This window comes from Synchiropus splendidus, chromosome 2 (genome assembly GCF_027744825.2).
Source record: "Synchiropus splendidus isolate RoL2022-P1 chromosome 2, RoL_Sspl_1.0, whole genome shotgun sequence".
NCBI lineage: Eukaryota > Metazoa > Chordata > Actinopteri > Syngnathiformes > Callionymidae > Synchiropus > Synchiropus splendidus.
The window spans coordinates 20,433,245-20,453,748 of NC_071335.1; the positions used below are offsets into that span (position 1 = coordinate 20,433,245).

At 43.3% G+C, this 20,504-nt stretch overlaps 3 protein-coding genes across 4 annotated transcripts; 1 reads left to right on the top strand and 2 right to left on the bottom strand.

Moving 5' to 3' along the window:
- The first annotated feature begins 1,447 nt into the window (after positions 1–1,447).
- On the top strand, positions 1,448–7,800 carry LOC128754787 (polycomb group RING finger protein 2-like). 2 transcript variants are annotated; one of them, XM_053857666.1, is made up of 9 exons: positions 1,448–1,578; positions 2,104–2,231; positions 2,719–2,815; positions 2,936–2,991; positions 3,071–3,200; positions 4,710–4,749; positions 4,822–4,920; positions 6,039–6,119; positions 6,700–7,800. In XM_053857666.1, exons 2-9 carry the CDS (start codon positions 2,114–2,116, stop codon positions 7,078–7,080), a joined length of 1,002 nt encoding a protein of 333 aa, XP_053713641.1. In that variant the 5' UTR covers positions 1,448–1,578; positions 2,104–2,113; the 3' UTR covers positions 7,081–7,800. The 2 variants fall into 2 exon arrangements, with proteins under 2 accessions (XP_053713641.1, XP_053713642.1); XM_053857667.1 differs by lacking the exon at positions 1,448–1,578 and having other exon boundaries at positions 1,609–2,231.
- Positions 7,801–8,189: 389 nt separating this feature from the next.
- On the bottom strand, positions 8,190–10,925 carry cwc25 (CWC25 spliceosome associated protein homolog). The gene is made up of 9 exons (XM_053856988.1): positions 10,785–10,925; positions 10,398–10,570; positions 10,098–10,334; positions 9,956–10,025; positions 9,730–9,872; positions 9,531–9,588; positions 9,273–9,457; positions 8,634–8,801; positions 8,190–8,560 (listed from the first exon to the last, which is right to left on the bottom strand). The coding sequence occupies exons 1-9, from the start codon at positions 10,800–10,802 to the stop codon at positions 8,449–8,451; spliced, it is 1,164 nt and encodes a 387-aa protein (XP_053712963.1). The 5' UTR covers positions 10,803–10,925; the 3' UTR covers positions 8,190–8,448.
- A 558-nt stretch (positions 10,926–11,483) lies between these two features.
- sp6 (Sp6 transcription factor) lies at positions 11,484–17,013 on the bottom strand. The gene is made up of 2 exons (XM_053856897.1): positions 16,878–17,013; positions 11,484–14,528 (listed from the first exon to the last, which is right to left on the bottom strand). The coding sequence occupies exon 2, from the start codon at positions 14,425–14,427 to the stop codon at positions 13,528–13,530; it is 900 nt and encodes a 299-aa protein (XP_053712872.1). The 5' UTR covers positions 14,428–14,528; positions 16,878–17,013; the 3' UTR covers positions 11,484–13,527.
- Between the last annotated feature and the right edge of the window lie 3,491 nt (positions 17,014–20,504).

Consider the following 20,504-nt stretch of genomic DNA (forward strand, 5'->3'; position numbering starts at 1 on the left):
AAATAGAAAACACTTGTTCAGTGTTAAGTGTTGTTTGTTGTCCCAATGGTCCCGGAGCCTCCCAGCCTCCCAGTCGGGAACTAGTCCATTACTTGATTAAAGGCAACTCATCTGTACTTGAGTTGGTCGACTAAAAAGGAAAGTGGACTTGACAGGGAATCAAACCTCCACCTCAGGTTGAAGGAATCTAGTTGTCAGGACGATTGCAATGCCACGTAGTAACCCTGAAAACAATGCTGCATGAGCAACAACAGGTGAATTATTTCAGTGTGTTTAAGGTTGTGTTTTTGGTTGTTGTTGTTGTTGTTTAGGAACAGAGCATGTGAGTGGCAGCATTGAGAAACCATATAGGTAAATCCAGATGGATCTTCAGACCACCGCAAACATGTACGTTTACTGTCTCGTAAGTTTACTAACAGACCAACTGATAAACACAATCAAGCAAAAGCATCCTGAATCTCCATCCTTCTCTCCAATGAACGGACGAACCTTTTGTAGGAACGCTCATATGTCTATCACCCACTTGATCAATACTGACACCTTCAAAACCTCACTGCTTATGTTTGGGAACATGACGCTTATAAAATGAACATACTGTGTGAGCTGCAGAACTAAGGTCATGGTAGCGCAGCCTAGAGGCCTGGAGGCCTACTACCTCACAAATGTGTCACGCTAAAAAAAAAAAAAAAAAAAAATGTGAACTGCATCACAAATCCAGATGACAAATGACTTCCTGAGACGCAGTTATTTACATTTATGTACAGCAGTGTTTCATGAATTCCCTCTGATGAAGCAGTTTTATGACCAATACTTTATATTGGACATATATTCACATCAAATAAAGAATTGGTAAAAAGAATAAGGAGAATGTTTTTGTCCGAAATGGAACATTTTCAACAGTGTTTAGAAGTGAAACAGTATAAGCAATTGTATTTCATATCGAGGAGTTCAATTAAAATGAAAGTAATGACAGGAGGCGTCTTACTAAGAACACAAACGCTAATATCTACATCCAAAATAAACAATCCCTCAAAGTAAATGTCCTCAGCACAACACCTCTAAATAACTAGGAATAACTGAAACCTTTTCGATGTGAAACGAATACATCGTTTTCAATCCATGGTTGTAAGAGTAAAACAGCATTTCCCTCGGTAAAAACGGGGACAAAGAAAGGAGTTGGGGCCTTGTTTCTGGTAGTAATGTTGGTTGGGGCCCGTGAGGCCTTTAGGGCCTCCGGACTCTACCATCACTGTCTAAGTAAAACAAGCACGCAAACCTGCCCCCGAGCTTTGGCTCCAGTCTAAATGCAAACATTTCACCGGGATCTAAATCTACGGTCGGATCCGCGCCGCTGCGGGCAGGACGAGCGTGTAAAGGCGCACGGGGCCTGCAGAGAGTCGCGGCCACCGCGAATGCCCCGTCAACGAGGCGACAAAATAATGTCACGTGATTCAAAATGGGCAGTCCTCCGACGGGCTGGAAAAAAAAGCCATTTTCTGGCGCTGCTGCAAAATTCCGTTCAAATAATTCACCTGGATCCTCAACCGGGGGAGAAAGTGGACTTTGATGTCAGAGCAGGTAGGAAAGAGCGACGTGTTGGTTCTGTTTGCGGGCGCTCTCTCTCGCCGCGCGCGGTGTCACGTTTTCAGCCTCTTGTTCGCCTCCTGATGCAGCCCCTGTCAGTGGATTTAAGATGGCTGCTTTGTGTACCAGCGGGGTTTATCCTGTGGCTTTGCACACCCGCCTTCCAGTCGGTGTTTTGGCGTGGGGATCTCCGTGAAGCCGCTCGAGCGGAGCGGAGCTTCGGAGCCGCTCTTTGTTGCCCCGCTGGCCGCAGAGCTGGTGCACCGGACGAGGCCACACTGGAGACCTCGAAGACCGTATTTATCGTAACGGTCCGCCGTCTCTGCCCCGGAGTAGCCGTGTACACATGTCAGAACTCCGGCTCGTTCTGGTCCTCATGTCCCTTTGTTGCGGCTTCACCAGCTGCGGTCCAAGGACGAGCCGCAGACATTGTCTAGTGAGAGGAACCGAACCCCTGTAACGACTGCCCAAAACATAACAGTGTGAAACCTGACGGTTCCTCCGTGTTCGCTCCGCCAGACCTGTCCAGATGGATAAAATGCAGCCGAACCGGATGAAGATCACAGACCTGAATCCACACCTCACATGTCCACTGTGTTCTGGCTACTTGGTGGATGCTACGACCATCGTGGAGTGTCTCCACTCTTGTGAGTCTCTCGCTTTCCCCTTATGTTATACATGTATTTTTATGAACCTCGCATCCGTGTTGAGGCCAGGAAGCTCCCCGAACCATAGACACGTTTGTAAACAAATGTTTTATAAATTCACAATTTAACCTCACTGTTGCTAGCTTATGCTAAATTATGGCGTTTACTCTTGATGTATTGTTTCAATGATAATGTAATTTAAAGACATAAATTAAATTTCAAATCAATAAGCTACTGATATTTCTGTATTTTTATTTATAAAGGTCAGTCATGTCGGTATTTGATCATAACTGGATGAATCATTAACACCAAATACACAGGTTCTCAAACAGTTAACTTGTAGGCTTCTGTGTGTTTTCTTTCCCTCCTTATCTTCTGTTTATGTGCGAGGACCAACGGACAGAACCAGTGATGATGCCCACATCTAACATGCAGTTTTATTAGTGCAGCATCACGACCTCATTCACTGTCTTTCCTTGTGTTGCAGTTTGTAAAACGTGCATCGTTGCTTTCCTGGAGACCAATAAATTCTGTCCTCGATGTGACGTCCAGGTCCATAAGACTTGTCCACAGCTCAGCATAAGGTACAACATAAAAGAACGGAACTTCAGCTAATACTTCAAAACACCTCTTACAGATGTTTTTGATTTGTGGCTATGGTTGCAGAAGTGTGTTGACTCATTGTGCGTAATGTATTTCTTCAGAGCAGACAAGACGTTACAAGATATTGTTTACAAACTGGTCCCAGGGCTGTTCAAAGGTAGGCCAAGCCTTCTTCAGACACCTTCTTGCAGTTCAAACACCATATTTAAGAGTTTCTTTATCTTCTTTCTGTCCAGATGAAATGAAACGAAGGCGTAATTTCTACTCGGAGAATCGAGAGCTGGAGCCCGGCGAGGTGGTGGAGACGTTTAACATAGCCGAGGACGAGATCATCAGCTTGTCCATACAGTTTTACGAAAGAAAAAAGTGAGTATTTCCCCCCGCCCCCACAATCGTAATGAATAAAAAGATATTTCATTTAAACATGAGATGGCATAATAACATTGTTGTTCCACAATACAGTGGGAAACTGTTTTTGAATGGCAGAAACAATGGTTTCATTGAGGACTCTGGACAGTGGTCAGCAGCCCTGAGGAAAAGATAAACATTTCTGAGTGCAAATGAGGACATTTTCTGTCCCGCAGAATGTGGCTTATTGGAGGATATTTTGAAGAAGCACCTTCATGCATTTTCGTCACAAGGGCTTTCTTATTTTCATGGAGAAGGCTACAATAATCTGTAAGAATCTGCAGTGCAGCACTACAATATCTGACTGTTTGCTTGAGTAAACAAGGTCTGTCAGTGGTTCCATCATTCTCACAAGAAAGGTGACGTGAGATGTAGAGTTGTTGTTGCATGGGTGAATTTGGGTTCACTGTGTCGTTAAACCTCTATGGAGTTGTATTTTAGGTCCCTCAAAGTTATGACCCCTTGCTTTGTTGACAGTGCTGTCAACCCTTGGTGGAGCTCAGCTCTTCATATAACTGTAGGAACTGGAGGTCAGTGTTGCCCCCAAGTGCTGAGTCTAGCTGTGGGGACCAGGACCTTGGAAGTGTCTCCTCTACTGTTCAACCAGACTCAAAGATCTCAAGTTAGCAGCACGTCAGATTCGAATGGGTAGAGTTGTCGTAGCAGACATATCTTCCGCTGTGGTGAAATGCAACCAGTGGAAGAAGGTAGGAAACGCAGCGAGTGGATGAGCTGGAGATGCAGAGCACTTGTTCTCATCCCAAACCGTGTGATGTCTAGAGACTTGGATGCACTGATCCTCAGCAGCGCCTACTGGTCTTCATGTCCCGGGGCAGACCTCATGTGATCCACTTTTGTTGCGACATTTGGTGGTTATGGTGGTGTGGCAATAATAATAATAATAATTTGAATTATTTTTCTCTTCACGAGATGATTGACGCGTAGCAAAAACAAAGCGATGGTTTCAAACATTGGACCTGTATTGAAGGTTCACAGTGATGAAGTCAGTGCTGCCTGTCATATCAGATACCGGACCCAAAAGAACTTCTTCTCCACTTGGTGCTAATATGCTAACAAAATTGTGATTGAAAAAACAGTTCTTTTAAATGAATGATATATTTTTACCATATTGCCCACCACTTTCTGGAGACATTTTTAAACAGAACGGCACTTTCTGCAATTTGTTTCTGCCAAAATAGCCAAGAGTCAGTCGCTATCATTTTTCACAAATTAAAAAGGATTTTCTACATGACCTTCAACTAAGCACAATTGAGAGGTTCCTTTGGTGGTGGTGAGCCTTGGCAATTTTTCAATGAAAGTGTGCAGTGCTTAAAAAAAGGTTGAAAAACACTGCTGTAAAATGTGTTTAAAAAAAAAAAAGCCTGAATCCTGCTGAACTGTGACCTCATTGATTTCTACTAAAATTTCAAGGTCAATCTTCTGTCTGCTTTTGCACTGTGTCCACAGGAATACTGAGCGGCAGCGCACAGAAGTGGACGGGGACAAGGTAGTGTGTGGATCTCCTCTGAGCTCCCGGCTCATGCCTCCACCCCTCACCTCCTTCACTTTCTGTCCTCAGTCCAACGGTAAGCGCTTCCTGCAGTGCCCGGCGGCCATGTCTGTCATGCACCTGGCCAAGTTCCTCCGAAGCAAGCTGGACATACCCAGCACTTACAGGGTAAGAGGACGAAGCTGTTCGTGCCCTGAACCCTGTCACTGATCACAGTTTCACAGTTATTTTGCCAATACATTATGACCTCCTGTCCTGTATTGTGGAGGTTGTTTAGTCTCCAAATCTGCTGGGAGGTGTGTTTAGGGCAGTGCATGGTCTGGACCGGACCTGGACTGGGCTGTGTATCGGCAGGTATCTTCCGATATGATACGTATCCCAATACTAGAGAGGGGATACAATACGTGATATATATTGAGATACTGTAAGTTCAGTAATATATTGTAATAAGAGTCATAATTTTAAAGGGGATCATGTACATGAAAACAAATTCTCTGTTATGGTGTCAGTCCAGATAGACTTTCTGTAAAAAGTCTATCGCCCTCAAACAGATTGCTAGTCAATGAAATATCTCCATGTTACAAATGCAGGAGTATCTATGTAATAAATATTGATATAGCTGACTATCATATCAAGACAACATCACACAATCGAGTACACTTACACACGAACCTCACACCTCCGATCAGGACCAAAGTGTCATGTTTGGACCAGAGGTCAATAGACTTCTTCTTCCAGACTTCCAGGCAACAACAGCTCTCAAGTTGGACCTGAGAACAGAAGTTTGTTGTTGTACGCAACTGTGTCAGTGTCAAGCCTTCAGCTGACATGGCAAGGGCGTTTCACCTCACCCACATGAGGAAATGATCTAGGCTGAGGTGGAGGACCCTGAGAGGTGGAACACTACTGTGAGGAAAAGAGGTCTTCAGAGTGCCGCACCTACATGTTCTTTAAGGAAACGTGAAGCTCCTGTGGTTCAGTTGGAAGATCAGCTGAACAAGTGGACGATGGTCTCCTGTGAAATGAAGCTGCTGAGTCTGAATCCATTCAATTGAAACACTATCAAGTTCAGAAATTTCAGAGTTCATAAAGTTCAGAAACTTGCCGGGTCGACTGAGGACACATGTATGTGATGGGTTAATGGTGTGGATTTCCAACGACATTGACAATTTTGAAAATGCTGCATCATCATTTTTGCATCTCATGTCAGGCTAAATGAAGTTTGAATGAAGTTTCTCTGCGCTGTCGCGGCAACACTGACTGTGTGCGTGTGTGTGATGGTACAGGTGGAGGTGTTGTATGGGGATGAGCCCTTGAAGGACTACTACACACTGATGGACATTGCTTACTTCTACGAGTGGAGACGGGTGAGTGTTGGAATAATAGAAACTCTTCTAATAGGTTTCATCATAAAACAGTTTCAAGAGAGTGTGTGTGTGTCCAAGACAATAGAATGAAAATGTATTTATCGTGATAATTCTTTTTGTCCATGTCGCTATGGAACGCAGCGGAGCTACAGTATGTCCTGCCTGAAATAGTTGCGTTTCGACCAGAGTGAATAGAATAAGCACGTGAGACACGGGTGGGATTGTTTTCATCCCACCACCTTGCTGTCGTCGTCATGCAGCTCTCCCATGTAAACTGTTCCTCCAGAAGACATCAAGCTGCTTTATTGTTGCCAGCAAGTGTAGATGGTGCACCAGCTATTGCGCAATGTTGATATGAGATGCTGCATCGTACAGTGTGGAAACTAGGGGGCGTCAACAGTTTTTAATCACAGTCACTGTGAAAACAGGAGGAAAAATAGGGCGTCATTTTGGCTGTATTTTCAGCTCAAGTTGCCCTGTGACTCTGTTATGTTGAGCTACATTGAGTTGTTGGAACCAGACTTTTCATAGGCTTTTCCCGACGTCTTGTGTTTGACACCTTGTATTTGACGTCCTGCAGACTGGTCCCATCCCACTTCAGTACCTGGTCAAACCCAACCGAAAGCGCCGGAAGCTGGCTCAGTCTTCCGCCCAGCGCCACTCAGACGGCGTCAACACCAGCCCGACGTCAGAAAGCGACTCCCACAGCGACAAGGTCCACAGTCCCACGGCGGCCCAGCCGGCCCGGGCGACCTCACAGGCCAGCCCCGCCCTTCACAATCTCCCCACCTCCATCCAAAGCTCCAACGGTACCACAGCGCCCAGCAGCACTCAGCGGCACGCTCTGGCCTCCAAGCAGGGCGTCGCGACACGGAAGGTGACTGTCAACGGCACGAGCGCTGCAGGCAGCAAAGAGGAGGCGAGGGGCACGGAGAAAAGCAGCCTGCCTCCCGCGACCTAACAAATCATGTGACACGGGAGGACAATGTTGGAGTTGCCCCTGTCTTCAAGACAGCAAGCTGAGCTGGAGGCCTCTGCCTGAAGGACCAATGAAAGTCTAACGTCTTTCTTCAGGAAAGCAGAGGTGCAGCCGAATAGACCCGGAGTGCGTGTGAGGGTGTGTGTGTGCGTGTTAGAATAGGACGGTGCACACATACGAACTGTAAAGTCTGTATCTAAAGTGAGCATGTGTGCGTACATATGTATAAACTTATCTTTTATACAAAATATTGTAACAGTTTTGTATCATTAATGCAGTCAGTATCATTTCCACCGTCTCTGATTTTACCTCCGTTAAGCTTGAAAAAAGATGGAATCCCCAAAAAAAAAGAAGGAAAAAAAACAGTTCACGTTGGATGTAAAGAAAATAGGAACTCTGTCTGAACTCCTTGTCTTTGATCATTTTGGTAACTGCTGTATAAATGTCCAGTGTAAGTAAACACTCATCAGGTCACTCGCCGCATACAGCTGCGGAGGCACTTTCCACTGACATCACAACACTGTCCGGAGCCGAGAAGTATTGGGAAACACTACCGCAGTTGCGTCTGTCAGCAGACTCTTTGTTAGAACCCCAGAGGTTTCATGAATCTGGCTGCTGTCCCATCGATTTCATCGTTCTGTTTGACCACCTGATACTTTTATCAGCCATACGTGCATGTTTTAGGTCAATAAAATGTTTACTTTCTAGGTTTCTGACCAACTTGTCTTTTTCTTGAACCCATCATTAAAAATACACATTTGGGAATATTGTGGATTTAATAGGAGCAAAGCACGTAGCAAGCACAGATGCATTTCAATATAACTTCAAGGGTTGGTTGGAAACACACGAGCCTTAAGGGCATTTTATTTTGGTGGATCATTTTAAAGGCATAAATCATGACTATGAAAAATTTTATCATAACAGACACTTTTGTGTTTGTACGGTGACAAAATCAGGATGTTTGAGGTTAGGTATGAGAAAAAAATTTTCATACAATGAAGTTATTGAGCAATTTAAAATTAGCCTAAGCAGTGAAATACAGAACCAAATCATTGTTCTGCCTTTCATTTTTTTGGTGCGGTAATATGAACATTTTGGAGTCAATTTTGCAGAAAACACATTGGGGCAAAATGTTTTTATTCCACTACATTGTACGTCACAGCATTTGCAGTGAATTACTACACATTCATGATAAAATATCGGCGCATCTTAAAATATATACACTTTACAAAGTTCAAATGAAAAACAGACAAAAGAAACGCACTGTGTGATCTGAAGTAAAAATGCCACGTGGCTCATTGACTGGAGAACGAATATTCCTGAGCATCCAACTTTTCAGTCCTGACTGCTTCATCTCTTCATGAAGTTGTCTGAGGAGGCTGCCGTCCTTTGAATGGAGTGGATGTTCCTCTTGACTCTGTCCTCTAATGAAGAGCTGGCGGCGCTCTGCAGCTTCATGTCACTGCGAAAGACAAGGTGTTACTGGGAAACAGGGAAAAGTATCTACCACATTTCCCTCGTCATGGTGAACTTACTGGATGAAACCAGCGTGTCGCTCACGCTTGACGTTCTGCTCTCGCTGCTTCTCCTGCTCGTCCTGCCGCTTGTATCGCTTCACATTGTTCTCCCTGTCTTCGTCGCGTTGCTTGGCTTGATCCATCATCTCCTTCCGCCGCTGTTCCAGCTCCTCGGATGTGAGTTTCCTGCACAAGAGGCTGCTTTTAACAAGACACTCACTTTCATGTGCTACTAACAACAATCCCTTCTGTCTCTGCATGGAATGAAAAATCAATTATAAATCATTCACACATCTACAGATCTCAAAATCCTTGGTTCCAAAAAGCTCCTTCACCCGTTTACTTGCTAACAATGAAACCAGTCAGCCAGATGTGAAGATGATTTCAGGAATGGAGTTCATCAGTTTGCTCCTTTTAGGTGCTGGACAAATGAAGACATGTCCACACGCGTTTTCTGCACCAATTTTTGGGAGAGAGCGAGCAGATGTATGGGAAACAAAACGAAACACCTAGTGGAGTGTAAAAATAATTTTACATATTTCAATCTGGCATGAAAGACAGAGAACACAACTCAAGCAAAAGCTCAAGACGGCTCCACCAGTGCAGGTAAAGTTGCCACTCGCTATAATGGCAATGCTCCATAAGAACCAGTCCTACCTCGACACATGGTCCCGATATCGCTTGAAGGTTTCCTTCCGAGGGCTGTGAGACGCTGGCTGGACCGTCCTGTCACTTCTGTGGGAGGAGGACAGGTGGTGGTTGTGGTTCTCTTTCCTCTGCGGGGATCGGCTGCGGCTTCTGTCACGTCGGCCCGAGGACTCGTGCCGTTTGCTGGCAGGGAGCTGAGAGAACACAGAGAGCTTTTTAAAAACACCTCTATACATTTCCACTGTAAACGCCCTGCTGCACACTGACCTGAAGGCCATAACCCGGGAGATGATGGAGCTTATACGAGTGGGAATCGTCTCTGGACCTGTGAAGCAAACTAGTCATTATTTTTCTGTCTTGCAAAAATATTGAACACATACATAACATAGGCGAATGATAGTGAAGGTATGGCAAGACATTACCAAGAGCAAATACATAAATGAAATAGAATAAATGGACATCATACTTGTGTTGTTTTTCATCCTCATCCTCTGAGCTTGAACTGGATCTCCTCTTCTTGTGCTTCTTCTCTTTTCTTCTCTCCTTGTCTCCTTTCTTTTCCTTTTTGTCCTTCTTCCTCTTCTTTTTCTTTTCCAGATTCAGACGCAGCTTTAATACAAAAAAAGTCAAATATGACACAAAATTCTGAAATATAAAGAAACATATTTAAGTGTGATCAAAAAACTAAATACCATTTCTTTGATTTTCTTCATCTTTACTGGGTTAGTGAGCACTTCTCTCTTCTTTTCCTCTTCTCGTTTCCTATACAAAAGAAATATGATGCATATTAGCCCACTTCATTATTATGGAGAAAAGATTTCTTTTCTCACCAACCTGATCTGGAACAGTGGATCCTCTCTGATCTTGGCTGCCATATCAAGGGTCGAAGCAGCTGTGGTTGGGTTGAAAATGGAACCTGGAAGGAGACCAGTTTCTGCTGAAGGTCCACTCTCCGGCTCCTCATACTGATCAGTGATCTGCTTGTCAATGGCACGCCCAAGAAGGTATTCATCTCTGGACACTTGGGAAGCGCTTCCTTGGTACATCCAGTCCAGACGATCGTCCTTCTTCCTGTTGAACAAATGACATTCAGCATATTGCAAAACAGGCCCCATTGTTTATATGGCGACTGACTTGATGGCACCCGTTTCCTCCGCATATCTGGTCATTTCTTCTCTGGCTCGTTCATTCTTCAACTCTTTCTGTAGCTCTTCAATTTTCTTACGTTCAGCTTCATACTTCTGTTCAGCCTTCCAAACGCGTTCAATGTTTTTCATCGTCTGGGGATGCCAGCTCTTTTTTAAGTTCTGGAAGAAGACAGGGAGACATTTCGCCGTCAGATAAACTGTGCCACAATGCAAAACCATACTCGATTGTTACATTAAAATAGCGCAAATATCCAGTTAACAAGTAAAATTTATAACAAAGAAGCAAAACAAGAAAACAGAGTCCAATGTTTGCAAATACGGCGTGTTCGTGGTTTACAGAAACATTATCCGACAACATCGCCATTAAACTTACCAAGTCACCGCCCCCCATCGTGAATGAAGTTTCTTTTGAGTTGAGCAAAGAATAAATATAAAAATCTAGTTTCGAACCAAAAAAAACTCCGAAACGTTCAGAGCTAGCTAGTGAGCTCGCAATCCCAGCAACAACGCAACGCTTTAGTGACGCACTTCCGCTTTAGGATATCCGTCTTCCGGTTTGGCATATGCCGCATTCATGACCGTCGTAAATTGAGTTTGCATCTGCTCGCAACAAACACAGTATTATTATATTTATTATATTCTCGTCCATCTACTCATCTCTTAAGTTTATAAGACAACAGAACGGTGTATGGAGGCAGCATGGCATCCATCAATGTTTATTCGTGCAACATAACAACGCAACACAATAAGTAGTTCCTCACTTGGCCTTCTGAACTATCTTTAACTGTCTTATATTGCAAGTTGCAAAGGTCACTGAGTATTAGTCGGTCAGCTAAAATAATGTGGGGAAGTAGTGAGGGCATTATTAAAGTTTCATGAATGCTACTCCATGTAGCTTATTTACTGTTGCAATAACAAAACAAAATTAGTTGGATCCTGTTGTAGGTTTTCCAAATGAAGAATAATGTGAAATAACAGCATAATAATAGTATCGTAGTTATCCTGCCTGGGTGTTGCAAACTCTGGGAAAATGGGAGCTTCGATCATTCACACGTTACCCTTGCTTGAATTCATTTCCTCTGTCGTCATCCCAACAAAAGTCACACACAAAACCCGTTGAAGAGAAGTTACCTTCATCCATCCACTCCCCTGCTCATTCACAAAACATGACAACACCAACACGTCTTCACAGTGGCAGAATACATTTTTATTCATCAAAACATCTGTTCTCATGAGATTAAATACAAGTTATTACATTATTCATAACTTATCAAAACTGACATTTATTACAGTCTCCACAACTAAATTGTTTCCTACAGTAATCTGTTTATTAAATCTACTGTCCAAATAAAACAAGATCTTTTTTTCTATAATTGCATCCATAAAATAATGCTCTCAAACTGTGCTGTTTCCTCTACACATAAATAATCAAATGACTACTCATGTCCGCCTGTATGACCACTCCAGATTCTACGTACGAATAATGTGCAGCTACAGAACTACTGATCACGTGATATTGATGAGGACTCCCGAACTTGTAGTCCATGTTATGTCATGTCTGACTAAGCTAAGAAATGTTGCAAATCCTGCCGACCGTGAACGATACATCAGCTGCACAGAATTTGCATAAAACACCAGAAAAAAAGAGCACTTTGTAGTCATTGTAGTGTAGTTGCTTGGGTTTGGAAAATGTGGACCCACAACTTCACAATGGTATTTATGTGTGTGTAACAATTCTCCATAAATAGATTTGCTAATTCTAAATTAAATTAACAGCCCAGCTAACCTGCTGGATATTATGGTTGACAGGGCTTTAAATAGATGTAGTGTAAATAGCAGGGCTGAATGATTCACACAGAATTTCACATCACAATATTCTTGGCAGATATTGTCATATTCATACCTGACTATGGGCTTAGCAAAAACCACATTGTTTTATTTTAGATAAATAAAAACATTATGATACAAAAAGGCTGCAGGAAGTCGCCACTGGCTTTAGCTGTTGATCAACGGCGAGCAGGAAATGATGTTGGTTGTACTTTGAACAACAATCCCAAAAATTATTCTTGCCACAGCAATGCATGTAGGACTGGCAGGAAAATTATGAAATAAAATAATAATTAAAATGACACTACATTGTAGATTTTACAATATTAATGGCTTGAAGGTTCATATCTCAATATCTGTATGATAACAATATATCTTTCAGCCCTAACATATAGTACATAGTTTTTTGCCCAATTCCACAAACTGAGAGGTCCCACCTTGAAATGATGGTTGAATTATTGCTGTATTTTTGCTTAGTTGTGAAGTATAACTGTGACGTCTTCTGTTATTTCCATTGCACTGTGATCTGTTTTTGTTTTTCGACGCTGTTATTATTTCCCACATCACGGTTACATGTTCTGCTGAGTTGTGTAACGTTGCATTTTGCAACATTGTTATGTCATGCTTCATTTTGTGAAACCCTCATGCAGACTCCAAGTTCCCATCTTGGGGTCGAGAAAGTGAAGCTATCGACTGATGCCTTGCTATGACATCAGGACCTGCTTCAGCATGAACGGTGTCAGTTCATGTACTTTTCATGCTGTTACGAAATTCAGTTAAATGATGCGATGATGGCTTATTGTGTTACATCACAGTCTTTTTTTTTTTTTTTTTTTTGTTATATGAGATGAGTGACTCATGAAGCCAATCAAGTGACAAAACTCTGTAGCTCAGTAAGCATGAACCAGAGCTGGAATGTTCATATTTATTACCTCCGTGACATCATTCTCCTTTCTCTATCGTCAATCTAAAAAATCATTTCACCCCAACTTTCACCCACATTTAAACCTATGTATGTTTTCAGTGTGTTCTTCATCCCAGACAAACTGTGACACATTGAAAGCATTTCTGTGTAAACAAGAGAAGAGATGTCTCTGTCTCTACATTGCTCTACAGTGGCTCTAGCAGCAGTGAAAGTTCAGCATCAATCTACAGTGTCAGCTCCACGTTTTACAGCGCCGACGTTTTGTTGTGTGATTTAACGTAACACATGATCAACTCATGCTCTAAACACGCAGTAGTTGTTCATAATTCCATAGTAATTCAGTTGCGCTTGTGTGACCTTGAAATTAACCGGATTGTCCGGTGACGCTGGACACTGAAGCGTCTGTCTCACATTTGAGCTTCAGTACTGGCTCGGAGGTCTCCACCATGTTCGAGGAGGACTGGGGCGCCGTGGCGGACTCGAATCCCTTCTCTCCATTCACCCTCTCGTCCCCGTGTCCTGGTGGGGACTCGTGCGTGCGCATGTGTTTGGCCAGGTGATCGTTGCGCATAAAAACTCTGGGACATAAAGCGCAGCTAAATTTTTTGGCGCCGGTGTGCGTCTGTAGGTGGCGCTGCAGTTCGTCTGAGCGTGTAAACCTCTTGCCGCAGAAGAGCCAGTTGCAAACAAATGGCCTGTCGCCACTGTGCCAGCGTAGGTGAGCCTTCAGGTGGGAGGTCTTGGCGTACGCCTTCCCACAGCCAGGGATGTGGCAGTTGTGCATGTGCTTGCGGCGGCTGTCGTCGCTGCTCTGGCCAAGCTGCTCTGCGTGGACGCAGTTTGGGCAGCGACACACCGCCTGCCCCACCCCTCTGGAGGAAGACCGCCTCTGAGGTTTGGGCCGCGCTGCGACTGCCTCTTGAGGCTCCTCAAGCGAGAAGGGTTCCTGCTGCAGCATTTCCGGCGCCAGCGGCTCCATCTTGAAGCCGTCCTGGGGGAAGAGGTGCGGCGAGTGGGACGTCGGAACGTGTTGCGCGGGAGGCAGGGAGCACAGCTGTGGGTCCGAACCGTATGGTCCCAGTGACGACTGCAATCCCATGGAGTTTCCTGGGCTGACGGAAGGGATGCCCTGTGCGGTCTGGAGGTCCAGCCAGCTTCCTGACTGGACATCCCTGTGGAGGTCCCACCATGATGGGATGTTCATGTCATCAGAGCTGCCACTAGATGGTGCTGTCCGTAACCAAGGCTCATAAGGGTGGGCCATGATAGCGCTGCTGCGATTTCGCTTCTTGAGTGTTGGTCACGGTGTATTCGGCGATGGCGAGGAGGTCACCACATGATGTGAGGGTGATGGACTTGACAAACCTACAGAGAGGAAAACACACAGTTAACTGGTGAAGAATCGGCATCAGCTCGTGATTCCGAGTGATAAATACAATGATGTCATTCTCTCAGCGGTGGATTGTTTGCGTCAGTCTCTGCTGATGTGACTCTTCTGAACTTCAGACCTAAATCCGCCTCTAAGACCAGACACAATCGAGCACACCTCCTTCGTCTCCATGGATACTGCTGTTCTCACGCTGCATGACCAGGGAGCCAGAAGGGGGTGGGGGGTGGGTGGGCGGACGTGTCCAGACAGATGCCTGCCACATGTATCCGCTGCCAGGTACTTCCCATTGAGGACGGTCAAAGACAAGCGCAAAGAAAACAACATCATTGGCCCTGAGCAGAGGTTGCGGTGGAGGTGGTGGGGGGTGTTGACAGGAGAGCAGTGCAGTAAAGGAGGAAGTTCCAGGGAGGTATGGCCGGGGGCTAAACACATCCGCCTATGGGGTTTGTGGACGTGAAACTTGGCAGACAGTAGAACCTGTTTCTTATGAACTGCTCATGATTTACAGCAGCAGCCCTGCAGGCAGGTTACAGGACAGCCCCACAAAACGACCCGCCCCCTACAAACCGGCGGCAGTGTGCTCGGCGGAATCCAGTGCTCAGTACAACAAATAACACAAGGACAATTACATGCTTTAAAATAGCATCCTGTCCCCTACACGACGCAGGTATGCGCCGTCCGACACACCTTCGGCGTCCCACGCAGGAGGAGGAGCGTCGCTGACACCGAGCTTGTTAAAGTTCCACAGCGAGGACGTTTAACAAGAACTTAGCCAGACTGTCTCCGAACAGTTCCAAACAATCTGACCACACCTCCGAACCTGAACGTCTGCAATTATCTTTACAACGGGAAGCCGTCAAAATAGTGCGGGGCTGAACAGGTGGGCACCTCTGGAGCCACTCGACAGGATGCCATCCTGCCACTGGGCAGATCAGTGCTGGAAGCGCGAGGACTGACAGTCAGCGCTTCAATTTGTTCAGTCAACACAAATCAGAGGATGACACACTGTCCTCCTCAAAGGCTCAGTAAAAGCCACTTACAGATGCTTTCTACATGCAATAAAATCGTAAAGCAATTAGCTTGGAATGCCCTAATGAAAGGTCTGATGTTTTAAGGTCAAGCTGATTTATTCCCATGTCGGCCTGGAGCCAGACCTACTGCTCTGTAATTTTTTGGGAATGCACCTGAGACGCAGGTTTGAAACAGTCCCCCCAATTCTGGCGTAAACAAACAGAGGAGCGCTCTTTTCGCGATAGAGCTCGGGGTGTCTCGCGCACCCAAGGGCCACAGCTGGCATTGGAGGCCCCCGGGGGACGGAGGGAAGCAATCCGAGAAGAGGAGGCTAGCATGAAGCAATGACAGAGTAATGGTCATAAAACCTGCCCCACCAAGGCCCCGCTCAGCCCTGTGTTTAGAAGTGAGGAGGCGTGGAGTGGGAGCTAAAAGATCACGCCGTGATGTCATCACCAAAATGTCTTTGCCCATCAGTAAAGCATAAAGGCGCCCTCATCCTAACATGGCTTGACTTCAACATTGCGTTTTAGCTTGTTTTGGGCTTCACTATTTTTGCTCTGGTTTCAACTATATATTGGTTATTAAATGAAAAAAATCCCTTTGCGCTGTATGAATAAAGCATGGCCATCACTATTTTATGATTCCGAAACCGTCGTTTGACTATCCTAATGAATCCCTATCAATTTACTTAATCAAACTGCAGCTTGACTTCATGGATGAGTGGGAAAGTGAAGTCTGAAGTCGACGAACTTGTCATTTCATCTCATGCGCTTTGTGGTTTAGTTGCCACTGTGGCAAATCTCAGTGATTAAGGATGGAAAGTTTACATTCGTACTTTGATCAACATTGTTTTGAGTTTGTTTTCACTATACTGTACTTACGAGGAACTGTACAATATTAGAACATTAAATGACATTTTATTAACACAGTGAAAATGAAAGGATCTCCCATCTAAAACAGAAAACATCCATGATATTTACTCGGTAATGTTCAACCTCTTTTATCCATTCTTCACTTGCTATCGCCCTTTCCACCAACATCGGGCCGCTGGAGGAAAACACTGAGGAAAGGTCGGTCAAATATAACTGTTAATACATTGACTATTGTAAGAATTCTCCATACAAACAAGTTGTAAATTGCTAGTTACAAAATGTTTACATCAAATCAGGACTTTTATTGATTATAAAAAAAACAGTTTGAGTGGAGTTTATCTACTGGTTGCAGCGATGATCCTTGCTCAAGTGAATTTCTATTCTAACCGACTCTGAACTGTCACTCGTCGGACCCGATGATGAGAAATCTGGACTTACCTGTTAGCGAAAGTTACTTGGGAAAGAAGGCGACCGCACCGCGCTCCTGGGTCGACGAACGCACACACAAGAATAAAGTCCTCATATTTGTCCAGCTGACGGACAGTTCGGCATCAGTGCGTTGAGTTCGCGTTCGTGCGCGGCAGTGACAAGAGTTTGAGATAAACGCCGACTCTTCAGCGACTGCGGGCTCCAGGCTCCGCCCCCCGGCCCCCACTCTCTTGCCCCCTCCGGTCTCTGAACCCGCCGGTGTCTGACATGTCGTCTTGCTGCCTGTATTTTAAGAAATATTGAATTAGAAAAAAAAGATCATGCGGGTTTATGAAAAATGCAATAGTGAGTCTAAAACTGCGTCGCTGTCACAAGCAATGTAGTTCAGCACTCTCGTTTACATTTGTCTGCTTTGTCACTTAACAATTTAAAGTCGCTTGAGTCACACCTTATGTTCAGAACCTTCACGATCGATTAATAATAACGTTTGATAATAACGTTTATTTTTCTACAACAATGTTTGGATTTTGAGAATCATAACGTTTATGATTTCTAGCTATTCGTTGCATTAAATCAATTCAATAATTCAACTAAAATACGTTTCTGATACTGGTCCATCCCTTTTTTCTGAAGTGTCAAAAAACTATACATTATCTGTAAACTTTCAGACTCAAAATAGCTAGATTTCTTTCACCAATTCCCCAAAATATGAAGCATCACTAGGTGCTGAGCAGGAAAATAAACTGCATTTAATGTAACAACCATTGAGCAGCAGTGGAACAAACTTAAATTGGGATTTTTTTTATCATAATATATTACAAATTTTATTACTAGAGATACAACAGGTCACTGAAACATTCTGCTGGCTTCATGATTCTGTGTTGATAAATTGGTGTGTTGACACTGCTGATTCATCAAACAAAACAAGAACAGAACACACACTCTGGACAGTGGCAGCGTGTAATCACCATTCATCACTCACAGCTCAATGACTTTTCAAAAAATAATTATGTCGCTTCATTATTAAACTTAGTAGTGTGATTTATGGTCTTGGAGATTTGGCTCCTTTTGACCTATTTGATGTGGGACCTGTTTCCTAGCTCAATGCACACACGCACACATTTGAAACCACCACACACTGAAATTTACACTTACCACAACCATAATCATAACATAAACAGTCAAGCCCGGACACACAACACTGACATGAACGATGGAAAAGGGGAAGTTTAAGATTCGTTTCGTTTTCGCATAAGAAGAATTTTGAAAATACTTAGTCCAATATCAACACGGACGGCATCATAACAGCGCACACAAATAAAAGGGGACATTAATTGTTCTCTCAATTCTTGGGGTACAAATAGCAGGATATTTGTTTTCGGCTCAAGTAGGTGATATTAACTTTGAGATCAAGATGATGCCAGTGACTGAGACGGTTGTCGCTTTGACTCTAAATTTAGGCAACTTACTTTCAAAGTACTCCCATCTATCAAATCTGAGTGACATGAATTGCTCTTTGAAGTTTTGAACACATTCTGTGTTATTTGTCTTCGATACAAACTATGTTGAGCACTGACATTCAGAAACTGTAAATCATTTATTATGTTTTATTTTATCTTGTGAACAATAAACCAAAAAAATGTGTTTAAATATTATTTGTGTCTGTGCAATGCAATCACATGTGTTGAAACACAAAACAGATAGTTGCAAGATAATAAAGATTATCTTTGAGATTGTGTCAAACTTTAAGGCGTCCCGACAAAAACAACCCACTAAAAACAGAAAATAGATGACAGCGAATGAGAGATGTGAGCGCAAATAACGGTCAGAAATAGTCATCATTGTTCACAAAATGAGATGCACATTGTGTGGTACAACAATCAATAGGAAGTGAAGGACTAATCGTCTTCAGTTTTGAGGTATTCTACAAATTATTTCCATTTATAATCACCTGAATTATCACTTAATGATAAGTGATCTGCTCAAAATATGAGTAAGGAATAGTAATTGATATATATTATCATGGTCTAAAATGTAGTGGTGATGAACAATTTGTATAAAAATCAGCCAATGGTGTCGTGAAATCTTGCAATATTTAGTTATAAAATAAATATTTCATGATGCAACCTCTTTGATTTGAACCATGAGGAATTGAAACATGACGTGGTGGAAGCGCTGACTCAGTCAATCTCTATTGAGCACTAAGACTAAAATGTGAGACTAAATTCTTCAAACAAGTGTCAGACGGGTCGTCGAGGCTTGAGCGCACATTTTCAGCAGCATCCTCTTTTGAAGCCGTTTTGATTCAGTCTCCTGACCGACTTAATTCCTTTCCTGTCCTGGCACGTTGCTGCCGCAGCTTCAAATCTTCTGACAAAGCTGAGCCACTTCCTCCGGAGAAAACGTTGCATTTTCCTTCGATTACAAGAAGCTGATCTCGCAGAAGCATCAGCAGGAATTGAGCTTTGTCTGTCGCTGCTTAGATGGACCTGCGGGTCAGGATGCTCCACATGAGCCGGTCCCACTTTCAACTGTCCTGCAGAGACGGCCCGGCTACTGAAGGGAAGACCACACACCACGACTAAATGCTGTTTACAGAGTCTTTAAAACAGTCAAGAATATTTCCTCATGAATGTGCCACGATAAAGGACGACAGCTTAATGGCATCTAATTACAGTGTCAATTCACACAGTGGTTACAATTCTTCTAATGATTATACAGTTTATACAGCGACTTTGACACATTTTATTTCGATCTGTTCAAGGTTGTCATTTGGATTTTATCAGCAACAGATTTTTTTATTTTTTTTTTAGAGTGAAGGTATGAACAGTTTGAGCAAAAAGTGAGGAATATAAATGATAAACTGAATGTCACTTCAGTTGTCAGATTTCCAAACCACGGTGTATTTTAAATTTCACCTCAAACAGTTGAGGAAATTTGGGGAAAATAACTGTTCTGTGAAGAAACTGTTGGCAGCTATGATGAGGTTGTGGGTTCGTTTGATGACGAACATCAATGAATTTCAGCCCATGGCTTCGGCTCTTCATGTTAACTGGGCTGCCAAATACAGTGAAACATTATCACCACAGCGAATGAAAATAGCCTTAATTTTCATTTTGAAAATATTTCTTTATACCGTAATCCTGAAAGTACGTCAGCTTAATGTTCTTTTACGCTCTTGTGTAAACCTTAATCCTAGAAATTGGTCGGCCTACTGTTTAAAAAACTCTCTTGTATACCTTAATCCCCACAGTTGGTTACATGAATGCCTTTCTTCATATTCTTTTATATACTTTAATCCGAAAGGTCAATGTTTACATGATATGATGAGACATGTTCGACCATGTGACTGACTTGTGAGCTATGTTGAGATTAAAAATTGTTTCTGTGTTTCTTACGGATCTTGGTTCATGAACAGGAGCTGTGTAAATGAGTTAATACATATTCAAAAAACAATGTAGTTTGTACCTGTTTTTGCTGTCCATTATTCCTAAAGTATCCAGGTTCGCTCACAAAAGGAAAGGGGGAGTGAAAGGATACACTCAGTGTATCTCAGATTCTGAATGTTTTGTTTTGACTGAACATAAATAAGATGAAAATATAATGTTTCATTTATGTATTTTTAAGTTAAATATG

Coding starts and splice junctions, on each gene's coding strand:
- LOC128754787 (XM_053857666.1), top strand. CDS start 2,114: ATGGATAAAATGCAGCCGAACCGGATGAAGATCACAGACCTGAATCCA. Junction 2,816..2,935: donor TGTCCACAGCTCAGCATAAG/GTACAACATAAA, acceptor GTATTTCTTCAG/AGCAGACAAGACGTTACAAG. Junction 6,120..6,699: donor ACTTCTACGAGTGGAGACGG/GTGAGTGTTGGA, acceptor GACGTCCTGCAG/ACTGGTCCCATCCCACTTCA.
- cwc25 (XM_053856988.1), bottom strand. Junction 10,026..10,097: donor GATCCACTGTTCCAGATCAG/GTTGGTGAGAAA, acceptor TCTTTTGTATAG/GAAACGAGAAGAGGAAAAGA. Junction 9,873..9,955: donor TGAAGAAAATCAAAGAAATG/GTATTTAGTTTT, acceptor TTTGTATTAAAG/CTGCGTCTGAATCTGGAAAA.
- sp6 (XM_053856897.1), bottom strand. CDS start 14,427: ATGGCCCACCCTTATGAGCCTTGGTTACGGACAGCACCATCTAGTGGC.